Source organism: Zophobas morio, unplaced genomic scaffold, assembly GCF_036711695.1.
Source record: "Zophobas morio isolate AGI-343-1 ecotype UQ-CSIRO unplaced genomic scaffold, CSIRO_AGI_Zmor_V1 ptg000004l, whole genome shotgun sequence".
Classification (NCBI taxonomy): domain Eukaryota; kingdom Metazoa; phylum Arthropoda; class Insecta; order Coleoptera; family Tenebrionidae; genus Zophobas; species Zophobas morio.
Genome location: NW_026972109.1, coordinates 16,685,277 through 16,709,841, shown reverse-complemented (window position 1 = coordinate 16,709,841; position 24,565 = coordinate 16,685,277). Strand labels below are relative to the sequence as shown.

General features: G+C 31.8%; 1 protein-coding gene across 1 annotated transcript in view; it reads right to left on the bottom strand.

Moving 5' to 3' along the window:
- Window positions 1-24,067, bottom strand: part of LOC135143373 (BMP-binding endothelial regulator protein) — an 88,394-nt gene extending 64,327 nt beyond the window's left edge. The window contains exons 1-2 of the mRNA XM_064075227.1: window positions 23,919-24,067; window positions 18,626-18,720 (exon numbers count right to left, since the gene is read on the bottom strand). Coding sequence (XP_063931297.1) covers window positions 18,626-18,719 — 94 coding nt within the window. The 5' untranslated portion in view covers window position 18,720; window positions 23,919-24,067. The remainder of the gene's footprint in view (window positions 1-18,625; window positions 18,721-23,918) is intronic.
- Between the last annotated feature and the right edge of the window lie 498 nt (window positions 24,068-24,565).

The window sequence follows — 24,565 nt, the reverse complement described above, 5'->3', positions numbered from 1 at the left end:
GTGAAATTTAATTCACAATCAAATATTACACCAAGATCACGAGATTCCTTAAGTCTATTCAGTGTGTAATTATTAATATAATAGTCATGTTGAAGGATATGTATTTTCTTTTTTGTAAACGTCATAACATAACATTTAGCTACATTGAGATGCAGTTTATTGTTGACACACCAAAGATATAGGTTATCTAGATCTTGTTGTAATTGATGACAATCACTTATAGACGCTACAGAGTTAAAAATTTTTAAATCATCGGCAAACATCAACTTATTACATCTAATAATTTCCGGCAGATCGTTAATAAATATAAGGAACAATAGTGGTCCCAAATTTGAGCCCTGAGGGACACCCGATGTAGCGATGAATGGATGTGACTGATGCCCCATATATTCTACATATAGAACCCGATCAAATAAGTAAGATGATAGAAGATGTAATATATGATCATTAAATCCAAGTAAATTCATCTTGTCAAGTAAGATGAATATATCTATTTGATCAAAGGCCTTACAAAAATCTGTGTAAATCACGTCAACTTGACCCCCTGCATCTACACAGTTGGCAGTGAACTGCGTGAAGGTAGCTAAGTTGGTGACTGTACTTCTTTTTTCAACAAACCCATGCTGTAAGGGTGAGATAAAGGATTTAATGCTATTGTAAATGTGTTTATATAGAATCATTTCAAAAATTTTTGCAAAGTTATTAATAATGGCGATTGGCCTGTAATTGCTAATCTGTGCAGGATTGCCCTTTTTAAGAATTGGGCAAATTCTGGCCTGTTTCCAAATAGAAGGGAAGGTAGCACATTTAAGTATTTGATTATATATATGCAGTAACGGTACTGCTAGTACACACGCACAATCTTTAATAACAAAGTTCGGAATAAGGTCAGGTCCTGCAGTAAATTTACTTTTAGTATTCTTGATTGCTATAAGAATATCGTTTTCACTTATCGACGGGGTATCAATGTTCTGGAAATAGTTCGGCGAAGACGACGGATTACCGGGATTAGAAGGCTGATAAACACTTGCAAAGTAGCGCGCAAAGGCATTTACTATAGTGTCTGGAGTGTCATAACATACATCGTCGGCGTCCCTGATAACATTTGGGATTCTAGTTTGATTTTTTTTATTTTGAACAAATGACCATAATTTCGTTGGATCAGTTGAGAGGTTATTTTCCGCGTCAATTATGAATTTCTTGTAAGCTGTATCGATTAGATATTTAGACAATGATCTCAACCGTTTAAATTTATTAAAAAAGAACAACGTACCATACCTTTTATATAATCTATGGGCTTTGGTTTTACGTTTTAAAACCCTTATTATTTGTGGAGAATACCAAGAAGGATAACGATTTTTACTTTGAGCTTTACTAACATGACGCAATGGTACAGTAATATCGAATATTTCATAGATAGTTTTGTAGAAAAGTTCACATGCCTCAGTAGGATTAGTAGATTCTAAAATGGGGCTCCAGTCAGCGTATAGGAATAGGTTGTACATGCGTGCATAATCAGCCTTTTTAAAATTATATGAAGGATGGCTGTTATTAATTGCAAATTTAGCCTGAGAATGGAATACTTTAAAAAGAAACTGAAGAGCAGGATGATAGGGATCTTCCTTTACAGCACGATCAGCGCGTAGTACTGAAAAACAATCTATATTGGAGAATACTAGGTCCAAAGAGACATTCAAACAATTGAGTATGTTGTTATGTTGCGTTAGATTTAAAAAAATTGCATAGTTGTCTAGCGATAAGCATTTAGTGATGTTGGAATCATTACTACCATATTTGGCAACGTTAAAGTCACCCATGATTAAAGTATTCTTATTACACATACAATCTAATACCGCAAGATCCTCCAGAAATTGATCCAGCTCATATGATGAAATATTGGGGGGTACATAAATTACAAAAACATACAAAACACCGCTAGAAAGCGATAACTGACAACCAACTATATCAATAGAGCTAAAAGAATTTCTTAAACCTATAAGATCGAGTGGTGCAGCACAAACACGGTTCGTAACTGCCAACAGAGCGCCACCACCCTTTGAAACACCTAACGCCTGTACATTGCGGTCGCATCTAAGTACAAGATAATTGTGATTAAATAGTTCAGAACTATTAACAGAAGGTTTTAACCATGTTTCTGTCAGTTATTTTTCAATAGATTTTTCTATTCTTCAATTTTTTAAATTTTATATTTTCGATTTTCCAGTTTTGCCATTTTTCAATTTTAGAAATTTGAAGGCTTCAGTGTTCCGATATTTGATGTCTGGATTTCTCAGTTTTTCAATTTTTCGATATTTTAATTTTTCAATTTTATAAATTTCACAATTCTTCGATTTCTCAATTTTTGAGTTTTTTATTTAGTCCTTCAATATGTATTTCTATTTTACAAGTTTTTGAAATTATTAATTTCCGATTTTTTAAATTTATCGACTTTTTGATTTAGCAAGTTTTCGATTTCTTAACATTGCAACATTTCAGTTTGTAAATTTTTACCATTTTTGGATTTATCAATTTTTCGATATTGTTCGGATGGCTCGATCTTTCGATTTTTCGGCCGTTCGAATTTCTATTTTTCGATTTTTCAATTTTTCAATTTTTAGATGTTTAAAATTTTTTGACATGCGTCTCATTTTCTCGATTTAGTATTTATATTGTAGTGTTCCAATTTTTCGAGCGTTCGATTTTTCGATATTTCGATTTTTCGAAAAACATTTTTACCCATTGGTTACCGGTTTTAAATATAGGTACATATTTCATATTGTCCACACTTGTACGGACTACAGGAAATTCTGTCGAAATAATCTTCGACAACATTCTTTAGATGGAAGCTCATTTTTTTGACCCTACAAAAAAGCGCAACTTTTGTTTATCTATCAAAAGGATAGGAATTCTGATGCCAAGAACAACTACCGCGATTTTTTTGTGAAATTTAGCAGTGTTAAAAAATGCAAAAATTGAAATAACTTGACAATGTCGCATTGGAGTTTTAAAACTAATATATATTTGTAAAATTTAAGAAAATGCCAACAGTTTTAACACAATTTTTAACGTAAGATATAAGTAACAAAAGTTTCGAATGAATAAAATCATCTTCTTGTAAAAAAATAAAAAAAATTGAATTATCGTTTTTAGCAGAATCAGAGACAAAATTTTATTTTCTGTCTTGTTACTGCTGTCGTTCCGCAGGGACCAATTTTCATTCAGACCTTATATAAACAATGTAAACTATAAGTAGGCTAAAATGACATCCACACATTAAGTTTTATTTTCCCAAAATTCATTGTTTTCTAAAAGAACACTAGAAATTTGTAACACAATTTAACTCTCCTCCCTATACAGGAAAGATGACGTTTCACTTTTTTTTTGGTGCACCATCAGGCCCAAGCCGCCGTTCTCTCCCGTGTAAATATGCTGAAGTAGCTGGTTGAATTAAAATACCAAAGAAATGGACTCAGACAATAAAACTATCAACAGATTTGATAATAATAGCCCTAGAGTACACAATGGGATATAAAAAGGCAAAAAAGCCGGACCGTGTAATAAAACCGTCAAAATAAAAGCGCAGGACTGGACTACCTCGGGCTATCTGAGTGCCCCATTAGACAGCATGTTAAGTGGTGACCACCTGGGAGAAGCACAAAAAAAAATCTTAAAATTCCTCTTGCTTGCCAATTAAAACCAGATGGGAGTTTCTCCATCTGAGCAGAAAAATTTCAAGTAAATAACACAATAAAATGATGGCATTAATTAGGTACCTGTGCAAACTCAATTCGCTAATTCCAAGGACACCAGCTTGATAAATTGCTGGATGTTTTATCGAGGAGAACTGCGGTGGTCGTAAACATTTTCATACCGGGTGCTCTTCTTCATTCGAACACATACAACTGGTACGACACGACGCTTGAGACACTTTAAAATCGACTCCCTCAGGAAACAAATAATTAATTACAAGTTTTATAAATTCGTGAATTCATCTTTCAGAATACTGTAACCCACAAATGATTTCTCTACACCAAAACAAAATTTAATTTTGCACACTTTATTGTCTGTCTATTAAAATCGTCAACGGACGGGCTACAGATGGACAGACGACAGAGACGGAAACACGAAACCGTCATTTCCGCATTCTAGAAGTGTCGAGAAACAAAACGTATGCCACGTGACTAGTTAACACAATATATTTATCACACAATGTGAATAAGTACTTTTGGTTTTTAAAAAGAAAGTGGCCAATGTGTAACGCTTGGGGAAGATGGAGGCTTGTACACAAAATTGGTCCAAGGTTATTTCTAGAAAACTTCCCTCGTCCATAAAATACAAAAATCCCTCTTCTTTGAAAAATTATTAAATTTTTTACGATTTTCCTTTTCTGATAACCTCTGTAAAGTAAAAACCAGTGGCGTACATAACTCTTTCTGTTTCATTTTCTTTTTTGTTTCTTAAATCTTTTCATTTCGTCAATTTTTCGTTCCGTTTTTTTACTTATAACTTTTCAGTTTTTCAATGTTCCAGTTTCCTAATTTTTCTTTTCTTCAATGTGAGTTTTTTAATTTTTTATTCTTCAATTTTTTGTTTCGCAATTTTTCGGTTTTTAATTTTTAGATTTTTCGACTTTTAGATTTCTAATTTTTCGTTTCTTGAATTTGAGATTTTCCAGTTTCTTGATTTTTCAGTTTTTTGCTTCTCCAATTCCCGATTTTTTAGTCAATTTCTCGATTTCTCAACTTCTAGATTAATAGTTTTTTGATTTTCCCAATTCTAGATTTTTCAACTTTTCAATTTTTTGATCTTTCAGTTTTTCAATTTTTCAGATTTTTCATGTTAAATTTTCAATTTTTCGATATTTCGATTATTCGATGTTTCAGTTTTAGGATTTTTCAAATTTTCTTCTATTGTTCAATCTTGGGATATTTCAGATTTGGGATATTTCAATTTTCCACTTTTTCGATTTGCAATTTTTCATTTCTTCAATTTTTCGATTTGCAATTTTGCGTGTCGGTTTTTAATTTTCTCTATTTTTGTGTTTTTTCTGTTCTACTTTCCTAATTTTTCTTTTATTTTTCAATGTGAAACTTCCATTTTTGGATTTTTCGATTTGCAGTTTTTCGGTTTTTCATTTTTGATTTCCCAACTTTTCGATTATTTAATTCTTGGTTTTTCAATTATAGATTTGTAATTTTCCTAGTTTTCATTTTAAGTATGTATCTAATAAATTATAACTTTAAAAATTTTTTCACTTTTTGAATTTTATGATTTAAGAATTTTTCCATTTATCAATTATTGGATTTCAAATTTTTCATTTATTCGTTTTCATTAAATTTTCAATTTTTCAATTTCTCGATATTTAATGTTTCAGTTTGTCGATCTTTCAGTGCTATAGTCTTTCGACTTTACAATTTTGACGATTCGATTCGTTTTTTCCTTTTCCAATTTTTCATTAATTTTTTTCGATTTTTAAGCTTCTCGATTTTTAGTGTTTCGATTTTTCGTTTCTTTACTTCTTCTATTTTGCAATTTTTCATTTCGTCAATTTTTCGATTTGCAATTTTGCGGATTTTTATTTTCTTTATTTTTTCAATTTTTCAATTTTTTAGTGTTCTAATTTTCTAATATTTCTTTTTTTAGTATGAAATTTTTCAATTTTTGGATTATTCAGTTTTACGATCTTCAGTTTTTCGGTTTCCAATTTTTCGATTTTTTAACTTTTCGATTTTTAAAATATTTGTTTTCGATTTTTCTAGTTTTCTTTTTAAATATGTATCTAAGGATTATTATAAGAATTTAAAAAAAAATTCACTTTATAAATTTTACGATTTTTCCATTTTTCATTGGGTTTTCAAACTACTTCGTTTATTTATCGATTTTACGATCGATTTGAGTTTTTAATTTTTCGATTCAATTCGTTTTGTACGTTGCAATTTTTTTGCAATTTTTCGATTTGCGGTTTTTCGTTTCGGTTTTTTATTTTCTTAAAATCCATTCAGATTTTCGGTTTTTCAATGTTCTGATTCTTTTTTCAGTGTGAAATTTTTCAATTTTTGGATTTTCAATTTTCAATTTGCAATTTTTCGGTTTTCAACTTTTCGTTTTTTCAATTTTACATTTTTCAGTTTCTCGATTTTTCATTTTTTCAATTTTTGCTTTATAACTTATAACTTCATTTTAAACATGTATCTAACAATAATCACAATTTTAATTAATTTTGTCAATTTTACAATTTCAGAATTTTTCCATCTTTCAATTATTGGATTTTAAACCATTTTCATTTATTCGATTTTTCAATTTCTCTATTATTAATTTTTCAAACTTTTCGATCCTTCAGTGTTACAAATTTTCGACTTCATGATTTTGACATTTTTTCTTCAGTTCTTCGATTTTCCACTTTGTCGATTTTGCAATATTCCGTTATTTCATGTTTTTTCAATTTGTCGTTTTTTCAGCTTTTAAAATGAAAAAAACTGAACAACCAAAAATAAAAAAACGAAAAAATCTAAAATCTGGGAATGAACTTGTAAAATTAAGGAAACGAAAAATTCAAAAATCCAAAAATTAAAAATTGAAAAATTTTCAAATCGAAAAAGTGCAAAATTGGAAAAACGAAATATTGTAAAATCGAAATATTGAAAATTAAAGAAATAGGGAAATCGGATAATTGAGAAATCCAAAAATTACAAAATTGAATAATTTGAAAATTGGAAAATTACTTAATTAAAAAATCAAAAATCGAAAATACACGTCAAAATGTAGTAAAAAAATAGAGCAAATAAGAAAACGAAAAATTGTGATAGGAAATGTAAAAAAAGTAAAAATAAAAATAAAGAACTTGAAAAATTAAGGAAACAAAAATTTGGAAAATTGCAAGTCCAAAAGCTGAAGTAATGAAAAACTGAAAAATTAAAGAAAATGGAAAATGAAAAACTTAGATACCAAAAAATTGGTCGACGGTAAATTAATCGATATTTTTCGAAAAATTATAAGGTTTGATTCTGCGAATTTTATATTTTTATGATAACTCTCATTAGTTAAAATAATGTATGTAATGTTAAAAAAGAAGCGTCCTACGCATTTATTTCAAGTGAGTTTGTCCATTACAAAATTTTGTGATGACGTCATCAACATTTTTACAAGGACACGTATGTCAATTTGGAGAGATGCAGTGCAATACTATTAACAACAGTACTGTATTCCCAAATTTTCGGGAAAAGGGAGTAAGTTGTTCTTGATACAATAAACTGCTTCATTCATTAATTTCTTTGAGTTATCCTGTATAAGTAATTGTCAAAACTGTAAATGTATTGATAAACCAGAAATATTGAATTTTTGGTTAGCGTTTTACCATCTACATGATAGCCCTAATATACAAACAAAATTTGACAGCAATCAGCCCAGTAGTTTCTAATAAAAGTCCGGACAGACGACAGACAGACAGACGGAAACGGGGGACCTATTTCTTCATACTGTAGCTTACGCTCGCGAAGTAAAAATTGTCGTTGTAGTTGGCACAGTGTGGGATCGAATCGAGTTGAAAAATCCCCCCTTTCAGTGCATTTCACTTTTCGAGTTAAAGGTGCTTTAAAAGACATTTCCAAAATGGGACGTTTAAATTCCTTCATAATTATATTTCGCTGATTAATATCGAACGTGTGTAAAAAACCCGGTGAGCAGGTTTAATTTATGCAAAATTTCGAAGTCACTCAACACTGCTACCGGAATACGCGATAAGAAAACGAAAAGAAATTGACCCAACTGCTTGGAAACAGCTCCAGAGTCGCGCTTTTTCTCGATCCGGCATATTTATACATGCGTTCGTTTTGTTTTACCTTTAGTTTGGCTTATTAAACATGGCAGCGAGCCCCATTTTCGCCTCTTTCCCTCAAAGGAAGACATGGGTCATTGAAAGTGTGTTTGATGTGGACTAATGATGACTCGAGGATAACTCCGATGCCAACTGGCTCACAAAGCTCTCCTATATATTAATCACTCGTAACTGGCTCGTTCTTAATCAGGGGAATTTCGAATAATTTAGATAGCGCGATGGGCCTTATTTTCATTATAATGGATGAGTCTACAGAAATGTGCCACAACTATCGAGACGCAAACAAACAAATCATATTCCTGCTAATTGATTTTCGTAAAGTTTGCGCCGCGTTTGGTGGATATCAAACGACGATTGTACCAGCATGGAATACAAATTGGAAATTAAGGCGATTCGCTGGGACGGTTGGTACTCGGGCACATAGCAACCAAAAATTAAAAGTAGGGGACGATATTTCATTTTCAGGAAGCAGCATTGACTTTTGCGAACTCCTTATCTGATCGGAATGCCAAGAATTAAGGATCTGTTCGTGATATTAAGTGCACAAGTAAAAGCAACATTTTTGTTGTGTTTATAAATAGGTGTTGTAGGAAATTGCAGGTGTGATTTTACTTTGACCTTTTACGCGTGGTTGACTATTAAGATGCAGGAGCACCTCGTGCAGCCACCGGAAAGAGGATAACGCTGTTGTCTGTTTATATCCGGTACGACGATTAAATTAGAGGCAAATATTCGACGAGGAGATTTCAACGAATCTTCACCAACATTTTTTTGACAAATGATGAAATTAATTTTCCAAATTTTATTTATTTTTGTTTTTTTTTTGGTGATAACTGATTCGTGATATTTGAATTCCCAAAATTTTGTGAAAATTAGATAAACTATTCTTGACTTGAACATACTGTAAAACAAATCGGAAATACAAAAATAAAGCTAAAACAACTTTTTAACACACATTTACTTAATATTTTTTGCAATGACGTCATTAACTTTCTAGAGGGGATGAATAAATAATTTAATCTTTGGTTCAAAAATTTCAAAACAAACTGTAAAATTTGCTTTACAAATTCACACTTTTTACAATAACCCGTTACACGGTACCAAGTCCCAGATTTAAGAAATAAATACTTTACATGTCAAAAAAACGAAAAAAAAAGTTGAAGTCGCTACTCACCATTAGTAGCTTAAATAAATGATTAAACTTTTGAGAACCACCGTATGTTATGAACTTGGCCTACTTGCGTGGGTTAGCAAAAATTACCAACAGTGTTGATACTAGTCGAGTTTTTTACTACCTGAGCGTAAGCTAAGGAAAAATTGCAATTCAGTCCATTGGACGACTAGTTACTTTTATGGGTTCCCGAGTCCAAATAAGTAGGTCTCCTGCAGAAACGAATGCTCTCAAATCTTGCAAACAGTGTAGGACTATTGTAATCATGGTAAATCATTAATCAAGATTGATTCGTTTATTCCCTTCCAAAAAATTTATGACGTCATTTCAAAATTTTGGCGAATAAATTCTTTCTAAAATATGCAAAATTTTATAGCTCTAGTTCTTTAATTTATCAATATTACAATCTCTTAAAGTTTCAGTTTCATAATTCTTCGTTTTTTCAACTTAAATTTTTTTATTTAAAAAAAAATTAATTTCAACTAATAGTAAAGAAATTTCTCTACTTCCAAATTTTTCAATTTTTCGATATAACAATTTTTCATTTTAAGATTTTCCAGTTTCTCAATTTTTCAGTTTTCGATTTTTAAATTTTCGGTTCCTCAATTTTTCAAATTCTTGATTTTTATTTTTCATTTTCTCGATTTTTAAAATTTTTTTTTCTCGACTTTATATTATAAATTTATGTATAGATATTATATTATAAATATAAATATAATTTCCCCTTTTATCATATCCTTATTTTTCAATACTTCAATGTTAGAATCTTTTCTTTAGCAATTTTTTCGTGTTTTGTTCCATTTTCTTAGATTTTAGAATTTTTTGATTTCAGAATTTTTCGTTTTTTCATTTTTTTTTGTTTATCAATTTTACCATTTCAGTGTTTCGGTTTCATAACTCTTCCTTTTTTCAAATTTAATTTTTTAATTGTTTAAACTGAAAATCAAGAAATTTCTCAACTTTCAAATTTTTCAGTTTTCTTTAATTTTACCATTTTTCAGTGTTTCGGTCTCATGATTCTTCGTTTTTTCAACTTGAATTTTTTTAAATTATTCTTCCTCTGAAAGTCGGGAAAACTCTCTACTTCCAAATTTTTCAATTGTTTTCATTTTAGCCATTTTTCGATTTTATAATTTTTCATTTTTCGATTTATCAATTTTCGATTTCTTAATTTTTCAAGTTCTTGATTTTTATTTTTTATTTTCCTGATTTTTTTTCTCGATTTTATATTATAAATATACTTAAATATAATTTCTCGTTTTACCATTTTATAATGTTTCGTTTAGTCAATTTTTCAAATTTTCATTCTTCGACTTTTCAATTAAAATTCCCAAAATCAAATCTTTGAAAAATATTTTTTCGAAAGATCTGGATTTATTTACGTTGGACCAATTTTTTCGTCTATTTTGTTCCATTTTCTTAGATTTTAGAATTTTTTATTTCACAATTTTTCGTTTTTTCATTTTCTTTAATATATCAATTTTACTATTTTTTAATGTTTCGGTTTCATAACCCTCTTTTTTCAACTTTGATTTTTTAATTTTATTCAAATGAAAATCAAGAAATTTCTCAACTTCCAAATTTTTCAGTTTTCTTTAATTTTACCATTTTTCAGTGTTTCGGTATCATGATTATTAGTTTTTTCAACTTGAATTTTTAAAAATTCATTTTCCACTGAAAGTCGCGAAAAATCTCTACTTCCAAAATTTTCAATTGTCTTCAATTTAGCCATTTTTCGACATTACAATTTTTTCATTTTCCGATTTCTCTTTTTTCGATTCCCTAATTTATAATTTTTCAAGTTTTTGATTTTTATTTTTTATTTTCCCGATTTTTTTTCTCGATTTTATATTATAAACATACTGAAATATAATTTCTCGTTTTACCATTTTATAATCTTTCGTTTAGTCAATCTTCGAGTTTTCAATTAAAATTGCCAAAATCAAATCTTTGAAAAATATTTTTTCGAAAGATCTGGATTTATTTACGTTCGACCAATTTTTTCGTATCACATTTTTTCGTCTATTCTTTTTTCTTCGATTTCATAATTTTTGATTGCACAATTTTTTGGTTTTATCATTTTCTTTAATCTATCAATTTTACTATTTTTCAATTTTTCGGTTTCATAATTCTTCGTTTTTTCAATTTTAATTTTTGAATTTTGAACTTCTCAACTTCCAAATTTTTCAATTTCCTTCAAATTTGCAATTTTTGGATAATACAGTTCTTCATTTGTACTATTTTTCAATTTTTCGGTTTCACAATTCTTTGTTTTTTCAACTTTAATGTTTGAATTTTTTTTGAGTTGATAGTCGAAGAATTTCTCAACTCCAAAATTTTTAAATTTCCTTCAAATTTGCAATTTTTCGATAATACAGTTTTCCATTTTTACGATTTTTCAATTTTTCAATTCCTCAATTTTTCATGTTCTTGATTTTTATTTTTCATTTTCTCTATTTTTCAATTTTGTTTTTCTCGATTTTATATTATAAATATATAATACATTAGAAATATAAATATGATTTTTCGTTTAATCATTTCCTTTATGTTTCAATATTTGGATTTGATAATATTTCGTTTATTCAATTTTTAAAAATTTCAATCTCTGATTTTTCAGTTTCTCGATTCTCCATTTTTTATTTTTTTCAATTTTGCAATTTTTGGATTTCTCTATTATCCGATTTTACAATTTTTGAATTTTCACTGCCTCTGTTGTACAATATTTCGTTTTTGATTTTGCACTTTTTCGATTTTTAAGTTTCTCAATTTTTCGTTTCTTCTATTTTTCAAGTTCTTAATTTCCAATTTTTGGATTTTTCAAAATTTTCATTTTAAATTTTTCGTTTTTTCATTCATTTTTCAATTTTATAATTTTGCAATTTTTCCATTTTTTAGAAAAAATCAAAAAATCAAAAATCGAAAAACTAAAGAATCAGAAAAAATGGAAAAGCCGAAAAACTGAATATAAAATAAATTGCAAAAGAGTGAAAAAAAATTGGAAATCGAAGCACTGAAAAAACGAAAGATTGAAACATTGAAAAAATAAAAATCGGGAAAGAAGAAAAAACGAATCGAATCGAAAAAAAAAACAAAAATTATAAAATCGAAAAATTATGAAATAATCAAAATTGTAAAGTAGAAAAATTAAAATTAAAAGATCGAAAAATTGAAAATCAAATATAGAAAATTTGAAAAATTAAATATCGAGAAATTGAAGCAATGAACAACAAAGTTTTAAAATCCAATCATTGAAAAATTCTAAAACCGTAAAATTGTCAAAATGAAAAATTCTAAAAATTCTAATTATTATTACAGATTTATTTAAAATGAAAATTAGCAAAACTGCAGAATCAAAAATTGAAGAAACGAAAAACTGAAAAATCTAAAATTGATAAAACGAAAAATTGAAAACCGGAAAGTTGCAAACCGAAAAATTGAAGAAATGAAAAATTTAAAGATCGCAAAATGAAAACTCGAGAAGTAGCATGTAAAATTGAAGGAACAAGAAAAAGAACAATTGAAAAATTTCAAATCGAAAAACTGAAGAAACGAAAATTGAAAACATTGAAAATGAAAAAGCTAAATTTTATAAAAATAGAACATTGAAAAATCGAGAAATTATAAAAATAAAGAAAATAAAAACCCAAACAAATCGAAAATTTGAACAAAGAAAAATGAAAGAATCGAAAAATTGAAAAACTAAGAACTGAAATCTCGAGAAATTTTGAACTGAATAATTGCTAATTTTAAAAATTGAAGAAATGGAAAATTGAAAAAAAATTATAAAATCGAAAAATCGATTAATTAAAAAATTAATAAAATAAGAAACCGAAACGGAAAATTGCAAATCGAAAAACTGAAAAATGAAAAATTAAAAACCAAGAAACTTAAATCGAAAGAGTGCATAATCCAAAAATTCAAAAATTCAAAAGTTAGAATTTTTAAAAACTGAAAAAATTAAAACTTGAAAAATTGAAGAATTTTGAATTTTACTTTATAAAAGTTATCAGAAAACAAAAATCGCATTTTTTTTTTTTTTCAGAGAATCGAGATTTGTTGGGCTGCACTTCAAGGGCTAGGAAAGTTCTCTCGAAATAACTTTCGATCATTTTTTGTTACACTGTCGTAGGTCGTTCTTATATCAAAATCTTTTGTTTAATTATTAGAATTTTCAGCGCCAAATCATGAAGCATTTGACAATGCATTCGGCACGACTTGTTTGCAACTTTAGGGCGAGCGAAGCGAGCCGTTTCCAGCAACCAACTACAAAAACGCACGCACCAACAAAAAACGAAGTCACCACATTCTCCCCGGATTCAAAAACTTCGAAATGTCGTCAAAGCTTGTCAATTTATCTCTCGGCGGTGTCTCGTCAGAGACCCGCCACCTCCGGCGTTCCCAGAACGGCCTCAAAAGCCCCTTTCGAGGTTCTAATTTTAAGAGTTGCCGGTGAAAATATCGCCCATTAAGAGAAACAATAAAGTCATAAGATGGGGGCGCTTTTGGCGGTGCCTCTTCTCGTCCGGGTGGTCGCTGGGTCATCCTGTCCACCAACCCGCCCATTACCTTTATGATTTACTGACCACTCAGGTGGGTTACATTTTAATTTTCGGTTAATATACCTGAGTTGCCGACCGGGACACACCTTGTGTTTGTTTTATATCACGACGTGATTACCTTTCTCGTGGGACCGAATCAGGCCAGGACCGGCCCAGTTACATTTTAGTTACATGTGTAAATAGTAGCAGTGATTGCGAATTTGACAAATTTACGTCGAAAAACGTCCCGTACAACAAAATGCCACGGAATTTTCAGAAGAGATTCGTTTTTTAATATTCTCAGTGACGTCACCCAACGATTGACAGGGATAAACACTGAATTACAGCATATTTATAATAATCTCGATGATTTATTAGTCGCAAGTTTTCAGGACGGTTGAAACTTATTGATCAAGTGTTGTGCAAATTTATGAAGTTGTTAGTGCCTTTTTTCACGTGGGTATAAATCAGGGTGCATTGTTGGCTGCTTTCAGCTTCAAATTAGCGAATTAAGTGCACGAGATGGTGTACGCTGATAGTATGGGCATTTCAGGTGTAACGCGAATTATAAGTAATAGTTGTCAAGTGGTAAGGAGAAAATGCGGGATATTTGCATAATTACGCGGTACGTTGGCATACTTCCATTCTATGCGAGTTAGTTTACAGACACTAATAACATACTCAGGTGCTACATTGATTTATCTCCTGATGGAAGTCTTATCATGAGGTATCAAAACATGATATTTATGTACGAGGACGGTGATTTTACTGGTTTTCGAATTTTTCTCTTATTTGCTAATAAATCAGGGTTTTGCGGGGGAATTGCGCAAGTAATGGGTACCCTAATATGTAAATATGGAGCTAGAGGGGACCGAATTTTTCACACTAAAAATGTTACACAGCAAGATAAGTGAGTGACAAATCTGGTGGACGCGCTGGAGTTTATCACAATTCTGTAGGAACAGATGTCCAGTTGCGGTCTCATCAAACTCGGATAAATTGACACTGTGGTCAAAAGCTATCGGGAACTTTTGTTGTTTTCTACCTCAAATCACACAAGTGCACTCTATAACCTTAGACACTTTTTAGCCCAAACTCCAAAGTTCCTTCCTAATCATTTTAATTACCATTATAGCAACACGTGAAGTGTTAATGAAGCGATAACGAAAAGATAGCTTTTGAAAAATTAGTTTGCAACATACTTTGGTCAAATTTTTGTCTTCAAACCTGGAGACCTATAATTTATCACTGATATCTATATAGGTTTCGAACTACATCAAACTTAATGTATCCGGCACAATTATATCACAACGAAGTAACTTCATAAATTAAGTTTTTATCTCATATGTAAACGACCGTATATTATTTAAATTCTAACACAAGTTTTCTTCGGGATACAATATTTGATTGATTTTTTATGCGCATATTTGATAAATATTTTCGACTTTTTTCCAGCGTCTTGTAACCTTGTCCGTGTTCGCCCACTCGCCCAGTATGCATCAATTTAAATGCAAAACTTTAAAAGTCAATGCCATGGACGGTTCGAAATTCCCGCCAGTTTTGGCACCAACCGGAAATGTCAGAACTGGGACAAAAACGATAATAAAGGACGCTTTAAAACAAAACAGGCGACAATTAAATGAAGCAAATTTAAAGAAAAATGTATACAGACTTTGAAAAACCAAAAGACCCAAAATCAAAATAAGACTTTGTCCTTGCTTTTTTTTGTGTCACCTATTCTGAAATTTAGAATGATGTCACACGTCTACCACGAAATGTTAAATCTTCGTCGCTAATTAAGAACGTCGTTCTATATTTCTGCTACCATTATTTTCAGCCTACAAATAAAATCAGGTGAATATGTGCTCCTGGTGAAAGTTGTTTTGTTGTACTTTTTTATGCCAAACAAAAAACCAAATTAGCATTAACTAATTTACAACTAATTTTTCTAAATTATCGCCTTCATTTATCATGTAACGACGAAAACAAATTTCTAAATAAATCTTTCAGCACTTACAGCTCCGATCTCATAATAAACCTCCACCACATACATCAAAAATTTCATAACGCTGCCTTTCATACACCTTATCTTCCACTTTTTAACACTCCTAACAAATAAGTGTTGCAGGACGTACTTTGGATTATGATGTAAACCACCGGACAAAATTACGAAACCCGTTCCAATTTTTCCAATTTATATCAAGCACGATAACTCAAGCTTCACAAAGAAAAATATGAGCGGCTTTTTTAGTTATTTAATTAATGGTGTACCTAATTAGTGGCTCAGAAAGATAACATGACCAAAACAAATTTCAAAGAATGGAGTTTTAACTGAAAGTGAAAGGGAATGTTTGAACGATAAATTAGAAAAAATCGCGAACTTGTCAGCGAGCTGGTTATTTTTTGCAAAGTGAGGAAATCTAACTATTTCAGAAATTAACTCTGGATCTCTCGAGTAATGTAGGTAGGTTTGTGTCTTGGCGGCGGCTTGCTTTGAAATCACCTCTGTTGATTATTGTTTAACGAACACTATCTGTTTGTATTTCATTTAGCTATCTCGAGAAAATTAAATGAATACTGTCGGTGCTCTTACATTACACTGAAGAGTTATCGCTGATAACAAGTCTTTGTTTCTTGCGGAAATTATCGCAGGTCATGGCACGTTCTATTATCTGTGTGGTGCATTGGTATCTTAACTACTGTTTTAATAAAATTTATTAATTATGGTTTCAAAAACAATTAACGCTTCATGGAATTTTAGCACTGACAACTGGTGTAACTGTAATGTCCACAGAATTTTTATTATTTTCCAGTTAATTTAATTAATAACTTTCCGCTAAAAAGTGCCCGAAACCGCCAATAAATTTATTCCACAATTAACAAAATTAATAAAACATACACGCAGTATAAATTCAAGCCGTCACCGAACCAGCAATAAACGTACCATGTGCCGTTCGGTATTTTCTTGTGTAAAATGCAAATCCATACCCAGCAATTAAATATTTGATTAGGCCATAAATATAATCCCGAAATTTCGATACAATAAAAACGCAAAATACGCATAATATCGACCATAAATAAGACATACCATCGGCAGGACCACTGCTATCAAAAAAGAATGCCGTAAAAATCCACAACATACTATTCCCTCAAAATACACATGTTTTCTTACGATAATTAAGTCCCGAACACAAACCAAGACAATAATTTCATTATTTTAACAATGACGTTGCTTCAAGCGCTGGTTTTTTTGCCCATCGATGGCAAAAACACCATTTTATGGTTATGCCACATCACGAGCACCCCGAGGACACGATAAGCGATTTTCGCTCGTTAAAACGCTCGATTGAATAAATATCAGATGGCAAAACTAATAAAACAATGAGCAAATATTTATGCGCGAGAGGACGGCATCCGAAGAATTTTAAGTATTTCTATAGCCATGGGTTAAATGCGAAAACCATGTAATGATTATCCACCGTCAGGAACAAAAGTCAAGCGATGGGCGCGATGGTAAATGGGCAATTTGTGAGACTGGCAGCGGCGGCGAGCAGAAGGGGTTCGAAACTAAAACATCACTTAACCTAAAATTCTAATTAAAACTGCTAATGTAAATTTTAGAACACAAACAATAGTTTGTGCAGTGGCGTGGGTTTTAAAGAATTTTGCTCAATAATACACATACAGTGTTTTCATATCGGTCCAATTCCGGAGATAGTTTTAATATATTTCTATATAAACAAGGAACTCGAGTATTTACGTTTAGGAATTATTTTTCAATTATAGTAAAAGTGTCATTGCGGGTCGCTGCGCCGTCACTGTCTCCTTCCCAGAACGAATTCATTAAAAGAGGGTTATTCAGCCGGGCGTGTAATTGCCATTTTTACCTGTGTGATTTGGACCAATTTAGATTTTTTCTTTCCATCTTCATTAGTCGTTCAAAAAATCTTGTAACTTTCACTTGGCCAGCACGCGTGCTTCGCTGCAGGTGTGCCAACAGCCATAAAAATAGTTTGATTTAATTCAATTTAAATTAGAATATGGTGTCGTTAGCATCAGATAATAGGAGGGATCGGCCCACGATTGCATTGTAAAATATGCACAAAATTAACGTATTCACGTTACCGAGGAACAGACCTTGCCATTAACAAAATATCGCGTTACACGTTAATTGCTTGGGTACTAGAAATGAAGATGTTTTGAAAGTTTCATTGGAACGAGAATCGTCTTCAAATTTTACGTCACTGTCGTTCTATGAATTTGCACTGATTGTGTTTGGAATGCACTTAAAGCTCGGCTCAAAACGCAAGCTCGAATTGGCCGAGGTGAAAATCGCTTCTGAGAATTAATTACGTTTTGTTGGTACAACTGATCCACGCGTTGACAAAGGCGAAAAAAAGTGTTATTTTAAAGCTGAACTGAAACCAATTAATTTGCATAGTACTCGGTTCATTGTAAATACTGCTCCTGGAATCGAACACATTTCTGGTTAGTTTAACATAACAATATTAAGTTTTATAGTCCGGGTGACTTAAATGTGCCTTTAAGAAAAATGTAATTGCTACAAGCTCTATATAAACAATGTTTTCTTCTAGGCAATAAAGAGATCGTTTATTCCGGGGGCTTGATCTAGTGCAACCAGACTATGTAGTGGAGGACATAAAGATAAACATCGGAAGATATCACAGAGACGATTTAAACCTAAATTGCAAACATTTAGGTAATCGCGACGAACTAAAAAGTAAATAGACATAATATGATAATAAAAGAATATGCACACATAATAAAGTCAGTTTTAAGAGTCTCGTCTGGAGGTTGCAACTTATGTACCCAAAGTTCAGCGATTTGAACCGTGTCTGACATTTGTTGCAAAAACATGATATATATATGAAGTCTAGAACTAGTCGAAATGTTCATTTTTCCAAAACATGTGATTTATGTCAATCATTTTCTTCACAATATGTAATTAAAACGATTTCTTGGAATATTGATAGCCCCTGTGACCTTTTATCACGGAATTTACGTAGACAGGATTCATTCATTTTTTACGATAACGACATAAGAATAAAAATAAATGCTCACCTATTCCGTCTATGCCATATTCTGTCTTCACGCCGCTGATTCCCACGATTAGGACGAAGCTGGCTAGTCTGATAAACCTCAACCTTTTCTCCATACTGCAACAATAAAAACAACGCAATTATTGCAAGTACAATAAAATAAACTTAAAAAAACTTGGTCAAGCTAAACTTGTACGCAGTAAACATCTGAATTAAAATAGAGATTATCTCTGAATGAATGAATATCGCACCAGTTAACAACTGAAAATTTAAAACTCTTCGATTTGCCGCTTATCTTTAAAATGGCACATACTACGCACTGTAAATTGGTCTGTAAAATCAATTTGACAATAAGCCTGTTTCTACAAGGCGGCGAATCAATGCCTCCTTTGTACTTTGCCGGGACAATAATTTTATAAACACTGTTTATTGCTTTTTATTTAATATTAGTTATAGTGGAAATGTGGAGTAAAATGAAGCTATATATAGTGTAATATACACAATAATCAAAAAACTGTGTTAAATTCGTTCTGTCCACCAGTCAACTTTCTGATCCAACTCTCCTAGAAAAAACTTCCACTTCTATAAACAATCGCTGTAAATATTAATTAATAGTCTCAAGTCCGTTACGTTGCGTTTTTATTGAGTCTAGAGGTAAATATTTGAATTTTCATCCGATGATAACTTTTACGATCTGTTTAAGTGCTAAAAGTGGGTAACGAGAACGCTCCACCAACAATACAAAAAATAAATTAGTTGCTGCAAGTGAGCATTCAATTATCGGTTAGGCTAATCTCGTACAAAGTTGATGGATTAAGCCTAGCCTCCACTAAAAAATCCGTACGGATGAAGGCTCTTCAATAAATCATAGCCGAGGAGTTGAAAACTACATATCTGGCCAGTAGGTTGCGTAATGTGTATCTAACACAGAGTGATTTATATTACTCGTTTTCATTAGTATTATGACTTTGTACATTGCTATTACTGGCACTTTGTTCGAATCGTCTATCTGTCCATCTCTTTAATTATTCACGGTGGCTGCACGCCACTGGAGCAACGTTTCGACATTGGAGGCGCCATCTTCATTAAGTAGCTGCATCTCAAATTTCTCGTGTTTTAATCGAAGATGGAAAAAGAGTAAATGATTGACGTGTCCGTTCCGAGTGTATTAAGTGTTGCATAGTTCTGGATGATTATTACACTTTGTTTAAGGAAGTGTTATAAATAACCACCCGGAAATTTGCGTCCCTCTAAAAAAAAAAAATAATAAACAACTTCGTCGGTAAATGCACAATTATAATCGTTATTCCGACAAGGCGGCAATTATTGTTGTTGAGGGTTTTCGAAGCTGCGCCCTTTTCGTCAAGCCGGCGTATTTTAGCATTGTTTGCGGATATAAGACGTGCTAATAAAGATGTACAACATGTTTATTGGATTTCTTTGCAGACTAAATTATAGCCTCACGTTACACATACAATTTTGTAACCTTACGCAATCCTAGTCATAACACTCTGCTTCAATAAACACAGCCGACGTGTGATGTTGAAAATTACCAACCTAAAGCACCATGTACAAATTTCTCTAACAACTTGTAACTACAAGATAATTGCTCTCGACTCCCTTAGCCTCAAATTATTTAGCAGAGTTAAAAAGCCAAGGATAGTCGATCGGCATCAATGATCCTTGTATCAATTCCACCTAATCGAAACGAAAGAAATAATGAGCGTGAAAAGTGTTACCGAAATACCCCAGTCACCTTCGACTCTTATCAGATGAAAGTCGAAAATCGTGAAGAATAGAAAATTGCTAAGTTAAACCAGTTTGTTGCATCACGAAATCGCCGGCCTCTCGAAAAATTTATCTTTTTAAATTACGAATAAACGAAGCATTTCGTTTAGGATGACTGAACGAAATTTCCTTCTTTGTTCTCCGTGAATAAAATCACAAGGCTGATTCATCCCATTTCGATTAAAAGGTGGCACTCAATAATATCGGAGGTCGCGGTTCAAGTCGAAACAAGAACTTTTCTGCTTAAATTGCTGCGCTACCGCCAAATAATAATTTCATCTCATCGGAGGATATGTATTAAACAACGTGAGTTAGCAAGATGTGGACATTCCGCCTGATATAAAAATGTAAACAACTTGGCTTTTTTGTCGAATAGACGGACCGTTTTTGTCTTCGGAGGGTTAACCGCCTCCGGTCGGCCGCCGCCCACACCATATCAAGAAAGTACACTAGACAGTTTACGTCAAAACAAATGCGGATAATCCTGGTTTACTCGTTCGATTTCTTTAAGGATAATGCAGTATTTTCGACCTCTGCTGTTACGACGTTATGTAATTTTGGTTGCAGAACTTCCAACTTCCAAAAGAGCAATTTATTAATAATAATAAAACTTTTATTTATTTTGCGTAAAAACACAAATTAAAATACCCAATCTATCTCCATGGTGACCCTTACTACAATCATTATTATATGTCCTGTTATCGACGAGGCGGCAAAGTCAGCGCCTACTTTAATACAAATAACTTATTTTCGTTTCGGTTACGTTAACACGTGAAAATTATTCTCGATCCTTAAAAATCTTGAACGTTAATACCGGGTTCGTGCATTTAACTGTCACTACCCGACGATAATAATTTTTATACCTATGAAAATAAATTAAATGGCTGAGGGACATGTTTTGAATACACTAGGTGATTAAATTCAGGTCCAAATCACGCAATCCGTTAATTAGTGCCAATGGAAAATGAATGTCGGCGTTACAGGTAATCAATTAGTTAAAAATTTATGAATTAAGACGGATATTAAAAGTATTCCGGTGCTGTAATTTTGAATAGAAATGATAGGTACGGCGTGTTTTTATCAACAGTTGCGTAATGATATCTTCAATACCGTTCTTGTGGACGTATAACAGTGAAAGATTCTTTCAGGTGTTTGTTCTAAGTGTAAGACGTCAATCTGCAGTCATTAGCGTATCGTGAATTCGTATTCACATATGCCATAATTAAGTACAGTTTCTGCTTTTTAGAATTTTTTCAAAGCAGAAACGCTAGGAAAATATTTGCGTTCGAAATGTGGATTGTTTTAGTTAAATCAATGCCACAGATGACGTTGAATATTTTTATTTAAGATAAATTATCGTACTGATAAAAAATAAATATATTTATTCTAACGTTTTATTAAACGGGTGAAAAATAATTGACACAGCAAATTAAAATAACAAAATGATTATGTTGACATCTGCAAAACTACCGGATCTTAATGATGTTTTCTGAGTGACTAGTCCTATTGTATTATATAGCTTATTTTATAATTTCTGTTTTACCGTTTTGAATTTTTGACGACCCAATTATTGATTTAACACACTTAAATCTGAATAATTTTAGTAACAGTTCGCATTTTTTTTTTATATTTTCAAAACGTGTAGAAATTAAAAATATTGACAGTATTTTACAGTTTTACTACTGTCAGTTAAAAGAAAAACTAGAAAAAATAATATGATAATATAATAATCCGATATTATAGAGTTGAAAATTTACTGTCTACTAAAATAACAATAACAATAAAACTCACACAACTATGCGAAACGTACCAGATATTTTTTCATACAAGGTACATACAATTTTGTCATGAAAATAAAACACCACATTTACATCTTCTATTTCTTGTACTAAAGAAAGCTGATAATTTTTCACACTTCTTTGCTAAATCTTTAATTAACCAAACAGTCTCAGGATTCCAAATTTTATGGCATCAATTCAAAATTTGTGAAAAAAGTTAAAGTAATAGACATTTTAACACATTTCGGACTTTCCTAAATCGTTGACAATTCATTATAAAACGAAATTATATTGCTCATATCTGGTTTTTATTTCACCAGAAATTCTAGTAGCTTACTTATAAAACAAATTCAAGCATTAATAAACATTCTGCTTTTGTTGTTAAATTTTTTATAATTTATTTTAAGCTCTGACATGAGGTATCTAGTTTTGTTCGGACATCTATTAGATTTCCAAGTTACAAGAATTGTGTAAAAATAAAAGAGAACAGTTACATTTGAAACAAGAAATACATCTCGTTAAATAGCGTTCATTGAAATATACATATTCACGAATATTTATGAAAATATCTACATTTATTTCGCTAATTACGCTATTACGCTAATTACATTAAAATCAATTTACCAAATTTGTCGTGGTTTATTTAGCGTATGTTTAATTAATAATTTTAATTACTTGGATTTGCTGCCTGTCTTATTAAATTCATTTTCCATTGCTAGCCCAGCAAGTATATGCAGAACAATAGTAAAAATAAAAAGGCCTTCCTTTAATTGCTGTAAAAGGAGCGTGCTGCCCCTTTCCGTGTCAGCACCTCAACAAAGAAAATGAAACTTTAATGAGACATCCTGTAGATAATCACATTCTCTTGCGGTTGGAAAAACTCGCGCCGTTCTCTTGAAAAAAAAAATCAGCAAATGCGATCAGATTTACAACAAAATATTCATTTCCAAACCTCAAATTCAAATTCACTTATAATGAAATGCTGGCAATTTGCATAAGAAAGTCAATCAATAAATTTTTAACAAAAGAAAAATACATTTTAAATTCAGCACTCCCACACGAAGTAAACTAGCAAATCTACGAGATTACTGGAAGCGATTTAAATAATCACTTCATAACGTGAAGAACATGGAGATAAAAAATAACGACGCGATAATAAAACGAAGCACAGCAGAGAAAATAGTAAGGCAGGACAAGGAAACAAAGTAGTTTAAAAGGATTCTTTCATAAATTTCGTCTCCTTGCGAGCTCACGTCTCGCCTCGGAACTAATTTATTTGGCGAGAAATAGGGCGCATTGAAATTTGGGAGTTTTCAAAGTTAAAACTTTAGTGAGCGTATTTTCGATTTTTTGAAAGTTTAAAAATGATGACCCGACCTGAATGAAGTCAGTTTCGAGATTAGACTGGTCAGATGGCATGACCTCACAATTTTATTCTCGATTTATCATTACACGGATGGTGCCCTGTGCAAACAAACCCATCGATGATGGTTTTCCAGTTTTCGGAAAACCCTCTTTCGCAAATGCACATGCAACAAAAACAAACACTTCCGAGTAATTTCTGTTTTCACAGGCGAGGGTCAGTAAATTTAGATCGGGTTTCAGCACTATCGTTCGATTTTTTATTCGCATTGAATGAAATCTTCCCATTTAATTAAATTTTAATTAAATTTAATTGCACGATAACCTCCGCATTGTGAAAAAAAAACGCATTGTTGCAGCGAGAAAATTGATAGAAAGTCGACTCACTTTATGTGTACAGAAATATTCCTAGTCGGTCGGAAATGGTACAGTTTTCAGTCAATGGTAGGTTTCAGTGCTCTGAAAATGCTGAAAGAACACGCGCTGTCAAACCACCACCACTTCCATCGTAACAACCTTCTCGCTGCGATTGAACGTTCGACACTGGTCTGCGTCTGCTTCTACCAGTTGAATTTGTTACATTCTATTATCCCTCCCATTTTCAAGGATGTCATGTGTAATTTTCATGCATACTCCAGAATTTCTCCAAATCTTGCTCCTCATATGAATATATATCCACATTATGGGGATTTGTGAAGGAGTTGAGCCTTGGGATCCACCCGACTGTGCGTTTGTGTACGAGGAAAATATATAAATAAAGCTTTTCCACTCGGATTCACTTGGAGAGAGATCGGGATGATGTATTGCCATAAATCGCTCATTTCTGCGATGGCAAGGGGTGGAAAAGTAGGACCTGTTGCACGTTATTAGGGGTAATTTCCTGGGGTGGTGCAGGTAAAATTCCGGATTAACAGGGGCGGGCAAATGAGATGTACCGGTTTGAGGTGCCAAAATTCTTTCGGGGAAGTTTCCACTTCCTCGAAGGATAGCTAAAGAAACTATTGCTATAGGGTGAATGTGACGAATTTCTTTGC